This window comes from Apaloderma vittatum, unplaced genomic scaffold, assembly GCF_000703405.1.
Source record: "Apaloderma vittatum isolate BGI_N311 unplaced genomic scaffold, ASM70340v1 scaffold15714, whole genome shotgun sequence".
Classification (NCBI taxonomy): domain Eukaryota; kingdom Metazoa; phylum Chordata; class Aves; order Trogoniformes; family Trogonidae; genus Apaloderma; species Apaloderma vittatum.
In genome coordinates, this window is record NW_009714706.1 from 129495 (window position 1) to 136310 (window position 6816).

A 6816-nucleotide genomic window follows, 5' to 3' on the forward strand; every position below is an offset into this window, starting at 1 on the left:
TCCACCCACCCCCCACGGAAAGGCAGGCATCCCTGCCATTTCCAATTAATACAGCCAAGCTTCAACATTTGCCCTAGCAGCAATATACCCATGGGAGTGCGATGGCTTTCCTCTAGTTTTCTGAAATGAGTAAAACTTGGCTTTCTACCTGTCTTCCTCCTCCAGCATCAGCTTTACAGAGCTGGCAAGCAATACGAAAAAGAAGGAAAGATACGAACTAGGCCGTCTGTCGTTGGAGGGTATGAAAGACAGTCTTAATAACAGCAGGAGAGAGCGAAGCAGCCTATGGTTATTTTTGACAGAATCGGGAGAGACTCAGATTGCAGTTTCGTAAACAGTTCATCAGAGAAAAATTCTGTCCAAATTGGAGAAGCCCCTTTGGCCAAGCTAACAGAAATACATAGCTCTTGTCTGGTAAGAGAGAAGTCTTTCGAAAATCAAAATGCTTTTCTTCAGAGAATGAAAACAAAGTGTCACACACACACACACACACATGCACCGCATGGTGTAGTAACACTAACTTGTATTTTTGCCGTTGCAATTTCTCGCTTGCAGAATATTCTGAGAAAATTCCTGGGCGATGCTAGCCTGTGAATGTCCTGCACGACACACAGCCATGACTATGCAATGAAAAGAAAAACATGGACTTTTTCCAGCATCACCCAACCACAAGGTCCTCTTGACACGCTGTTCTGTGAAGCTAGAGGTGACGCAGAGAGGCAGCACCTGAGAAATGCCTGGCACTAGCCCAATCTGCCCAGCTCAAATAAAAATGTTTGGTTTGTCTCAGTGCTCACCCACCTCTGAACATGAAGTTAAGAATTAGTTTTGTTACTAAATGCCAATTAGATAGGATAAGGGAAGTATTTATCATGCATCACAACGACAAGACTATCAGATATTTTTCATGGCAATTTTTTTTTGTTTCTAACATTTTTCACATTTTCTTACACAGAAATCATTAATAGTCAAGCGATATTCACAACAAACTCAAGAGGTTTCTGTATCGAGCAACCTTGCTGGCAGACTTAGCCAGGAGGAGATACAGTAGAGCCAGCAGGGCTCCTCCAAAGCTTCTGAAGGAAAAGCTGGCCATCAGAGGAGCTTGCTCCTTTTTTCAGGGAAATGTAAGTTTGAAGGTTACTCTGTCTTTCTTGAGGATTAATTTCATTTACTCATCAAAACATATAATGCCTGAAGTGACAGAAGAGCATCATCTCTGCATGGCTGAAAAGAGTCCAAGCAAAGGAAACCCCAAACCCAACCACTCTGCAAAAAGAATATTGACTATGGGGACTACAAGCCTTCATAATTAGTCTACAATGATTTGCATGACCTGTGCTTAATCCTTACACCTTCCAGCTGCCTAACAGACAGGTACAGTATAACGGAAAACACTACAGAAACGAGAATCAATGGTTTGCTTCTGTCTAACCACAATATCATTCTCACTTCATTTACTGCTTAGTGGGAAGGCATTTCTGTGGCCTGGGAATCAGCTCCTTCTAAATGGACGAGTCTCAAAGTTCAGCATTTTAGTGGTTTCAACTAAGCAGGAGTTTGCTCATCCATAGCAGCCTGGACTGCAGAAAATCCAGTTGCTTGACCTCTTAATGCTGTCTTCTATCCAGCATTACAAGAAAAAGGCACTTGGTGAGGGCTCTGTGCTAACATAGCAGGGGGCTACATGCTACAATACATCAGTCCTGGGGAATCGAGGGAGATGGAAGCAGAACTACATTGAAACACTCCACCAAAAATACCTTTTGCTTCTGAAAGGAATCATAGAATGGATTGGAAGGATTTTAAAGATCATCTAGTTCCAGCCCAGATGCCATGGGCAAGGACATCTCCCACTAGACCAAGTTGCATAATGCCTCGTCCAACCTGGCCTTGAACACTTCCAGGGAGGGAGCTTCCATAACTTCCCCGGGCAACCTATTAGAGTGTGTCATCCCCCTCACAGAAAATTTCTTCCCAATATCTGATCTAAAACTCTCTTTCAGTTTGAAACTGTTATCCTTTGTGCTATCCCTACACTCCCTGATAATGAGTCCCTCCCCAGCTTTCCTGTGGCCCCTTTAAGTACTGGAAGGTCGCTGTAAGGTTTCCCCAGAGCCTTCTCTTCTCCAGGCTGAACAACCCCAACTCTCTCAGCCCCCAACTCTACTCAAGGAGGAACAATCTAGCACAGGGACTTGGTCAGCAGCAAAGTACGGTGAGATGAACCCCCTTCCTGATATTGCTGTGACACCAAAGCACCAAGTCTTCTAACCAGAAGTGATAGATGCAAGCAACACAAAACGAACTAATAACAATCAAAGCACAACACGGCTTAAGTCGGGGCAGCAAAGAAGAGGCCACTGAGAGGATCCTCTGCCTTGTAGCAGGGCAAGAAGGAAACGCTGAGCCTTGGCAGTGCTTTGCACAAAAGCACAGGAGCACCCAAAGTTGGGCTGTGTGCCTCACGCCCTGGCAGTCACCTCCCACTGAACTGGAAATCTCCAGCGAGGGCTGTTTTGCACCATTAGTTAGCTGCTAGCCCACAAAATCACTTTATGATACTCTCTGTAGCATGTGCACTTTAAAGGTTTTTAGAAGCAGTGGCAGGAGTGCAGTAAGAATGAATAACTCTCTAGTAACCTTACAGCCAGGCGCACATCTACGCCTCTGAGCTGCACTAATTATTTATAGTGCTAGCAACACTTTCATGTACCAAACCTGAAGTGTAAAGGAAAGTATACAGCTATTTAGGGAGAAATTTGGTGAAACAAAATATTCACTTTCATTCTACATGTAAGCACATGTTATACCTACATTGCTATAAGACACAGAATTCTCATGTGCCTAAATATGCATAGATGTACAGTGAAAGAAAGCAATATAGTTAAGGACAAATACTTTACATGTGTATGCAAAAAATGCAAGAAGAAAAACAAATGCTTCGTTTTAGAAAAAAACCAGTGCCAAAAATCAATCCATCAACATGTCTACAGAAAAGAAATCAGATTTTGGAAAAAGGGCAGGGCGACTCTATTCTGTAATTTTTCTTGCCTCTGGAGCAATGACGTAGCAAGAGCCCACTGCTATAATTTCTCCTCTTTTGTATCTTTAAAATTATTCCCACCTGGGGTGCAAAGAGAGGAAACAAAAGGAAGCGGAAAATTATATTTTTCATGAGCTAATCCCAGGAAAGTGACCGCTCAGCTTTCCATGTTTCTTGCCAATAATAATTTAAACAAGGACGGCAATCTTTTGTTATTTCTGCACAGTTGGAACACACGCTTTCAGATAACAGATATTTAAACTGCAATTTAAGAAGAGGAGGAAGACAGTAATCGATAAGTATTCAGGAGTCTTCCCCTCTTAGGACTGCTGCACACCTCAACACATGCTTCAGAACAGAGAGCCCCGATGCAAACCTCTTTGGAAATCCTGAAGGCAAGCAAGATCATCAGAAAAAACCAAACAAATTGAGAGCAAAGAGAGCACAACTACCGTACCTTTACTTTGGGGAGGGTTTTGACTTCTGTCTCGGAGAACATTAATCTGGTAGACAGCTCCATAAGGCTCAAAAAGTTCTTTTAACTCTTTTTCTGACCACGAACGGGGAATCTGTCCAACGAACATCTTAATGGCATCTGGGTCTGGTTGGTCTGAATGATCCAAAGCTCCATTCATCTTGTTAGCTGTGCCGTTACTAGAAAGTGGAAAAGGAGATTAAAAAGAGAAGGCAAGTCAGGAGGCTACGCAGTTTTCATGTGTGCTAGATGCAGAAGATGATGTCAATTGGCACAAAGTAGAAAAAAAAAATCGGTATTTAATTAATAGCATAAGTATCGTGAACAGCAAAACAATGCGATTACATTTTTCATTGAGTCTGGTTTTCTCTGCAGGCTGCTGCTTAATGTCATTATATAAGAAGAGAGCGGCGCAACGCAAACCAGGACTTTTGCATTTTAAAGCAGAGCATAGTTGCAAATAAGTGCAGATTTCTCTCCATGGCTGTTGTAAACAGAACTGCAGTGAATTCTCACTGAAGTGGCTACTGGCAGAAACAAGGCAGTGCGTGTGTGCGTGTGTTTTGTAATAAAGTCACATGAAAGGAATATGAAACACTTGGCAATCTGTCAGATGACTAATGCAAGATGCCAGCGATGAATTTGCAGATTGTGTGAAGCATCCATGTGTGCATCAAATTAGTATGATATTGCCTAGAATGGAAAACACTCCAGCTATGTGGCTAGTTGCCGCCGAGCAGTTGCCTACGCTCTTTAAAAAGGAAAAGCAGTCTGCAGAGTTCCAGTTTAAAGCACATTGTTTATTGCACCCTGGCGTGAAAAAAAAATAAAAAATCACAGTTCAAAAAAAAAAAGGCAGTGGCAAAATAGCTTGCTTTGCTGGGAGAATTAAAATGCCCCTTTGAAAAGTTTTTCTCCTTGCAAAAGGACAATAAATTTCTGAATTTTTTTCATATCCTCTAAATTGTTACCTATCTGATCTCCAGATGCACATCCAAATTCAAAACAACCACACATTTTTGCAGGGGAAAAGAACTTAGTATCAAAAAGCAACCTGCTCTGTGAGACAAACGACATACTGTAGTTCAGGAAGAGTTGTACTTTTACAGGAAAACCAAATCAGTGTAAATACTGAACAAAAGCAAAAATACAAAAAAGTACTGATAATCAAAGGCAGTTATTTCAACTAGAGATTCCCTAAGTGATGATAATTTTTTTGATGTTTCAGTTTCAAGAAAGAGCATTAATGAGACGTGACTTTTAGAGCATCCCCCCAATCTTTCCACGGGGAAAATGAGGGAAATGGCCCATGTTCAGCAATGTCGAATGTTAATCATCACAGAATTCAGGTATTCCAGAGCCACTTTCAAAAAACTTGGCTTTAATCACAATTTCTCTGTTTGATGCTTGTTCAGGAGAGAATGCCCACAGGAGGACTTGGAAGAGCTCAAAATCTGCACAAACAGATAAAAATCACGGTTTACATGGTGAAAAAAATAATAATCTAAGAATGGCAAGAAAAAAACAACCTTGTGTAATTCCCTTGTCTCACAGCTACAACCTGTGCAAAGACAAATTATTTAGCTCCATGTGTTTCATCTCCTTGAAAGATTAATTCACCTGAACACATTAATATGCTTATATTAACTTTAGCACTTTCCCTGCTTACGGCAGGAAGGAGAAAGTTATATTAAAGACACATTTTAAACACAACAAGAAGTTTGGTCATCACGTGTAAAATGTCTTCAACACGGATCGGCAGGCAACAGGATTTATCACACTCATTTATCAGACAAAATTCCTCCTGATTCTAGCGGGAGTCTTGCCTGAGTATAAGACTGAAAGGTTTGGTCCAACCTTTTATATTGTGTTTCACGCACAAATATCTGCTTGTCTTACACACGCTCTTCGTTTTGAAGATGTTCTACACATTATGAGCACATGTGGAGAAATCACAATTCCTCCAGGCCTTAGAAACTGCATTTTCCATACATGTAACACTTAAGCCAAACCAAACCAACCAACCAAAGAACCAAAAATCTCCAAGAAACAGAAAAACCCTGACTGACTCTCTTCAATGATATTCCATGGGAAGAAATTTCTGGATTTGAACGGAGCAGTAAGCACCTACATGACACACCTCTAGAAAATCAGTACGTTATTTCTTTCCAATCTCTATTCCTTTATGCAAAATCCAATTTGTTAAACAACCTCCCTAGTAGGGAGGTTGAAGAGTTCCTGATCCATAGGTTAAAAACACTAAGGAAAACATTTACACGTTATTTCGGACCTGCAAAGACAAAAAGAAGAGAGACGCTTAGCTGTGCAGCCTCCAGCTTTGCCCTGGACTCACTCAAATATCTTTTTTTCAGAAACAAGCTTTACTTTTTGCTTCTTTTATTCTCTACATTGTTTACATTAAAAAATGAGTTCATTTTGAAATTACGCCCTTCATCTATTCTCTCTGTGGGATCCCTTCTTTAAGAAATCCATGCACAATTGCTACTTCAGCCCAAAATTACAGCAAAGGTCATATTTAATAAAGAATAACAAGTTTATTCCTTTGCTTTTTACTTTACCAAACCACCTTTATCACCAGAAGACCCACAATTTTCACTGCTAACAAGGCGATTTTTAGGAAACCACAAAACCAAACAACTCAATGTGTTTTCTCAAGTTAATGACCCCATTAGCATCAAGTTCCTGCTTTGAGCTAAAGGTTTAGGCACAGAACAAGATCTCTTCCAATTCCACAGAACTCTTAAGCCCTTTCTTAACTTCGGTGGAACTAAAGCCAAATTGCATTGATTATATTCCTAAAATGCTTTACTGGGAAAAGATGATTGAAGGCTCTGACTCCAGGCATAGGCTGCCGTATGCTGTGATGCAAAGCTCCTGGGGACAGGTTTTGTCACTCATTACCTGAATTAACTTGGGTAAGTCATTCAAACTTCTCTGGACTAAATTCTACCTCAGAGGAGGGATCCTGCTCTCACTGTTGCAATTTTGAGGAGCACATGGGCTCTGTGGCACTAACGGCACTTGCTGCACCATCCTCACCCAGCTCCAGCAGTAGTCCTGGGACTACAGCCAGTGCAGACAAACTGAACAAGTAAATAAAACAAAACAACAGAAGGATAACAAGGGAGAATAATAAAAACACGACCAACTTTATAGATTCTGTGCATCTCATCCCTGCTGTGTGCTTGAAGGTTCCACTGAGAAACACAACTATACAGCACACATCGGCCTGAAAGTCCAGTTGGGTCAATACAAAATCCAGCCAAATATTCTT

At 41.1% G+C, this 6816-nt stretch overlaps 1 protein-coding gene across 2 annotated transcripts in view; it reads right to left on the reverse strand.

Moving 5' to 3' along the window:
- CELF2 (CUGBP, Elav-like family member 2) overlaps nt 1–3694 on the reverse strand; it is a 131783-nt gene extending 128089 nt beyond the window's left edge. The window contains exon 1 of one of the 2 annotated variants that reach the window (XM_009868874.1): nt 3504–3693. In XM_009868874.1, coding sequence (XP_009867176.1) covers nt 3504–3681 — 178 coding nt within the window. In that variant the 5' untranslated portion in view covers nt 3682–3693. Of the gene's footprint in view, nt 1–3503 lie in introns of both variants that reach the window. The other variant, XM_009868873.1, reaches the window with a different exon arrangement.
- Nucleotides 3695–6816: the final 3122 nt, after the last annotated feature.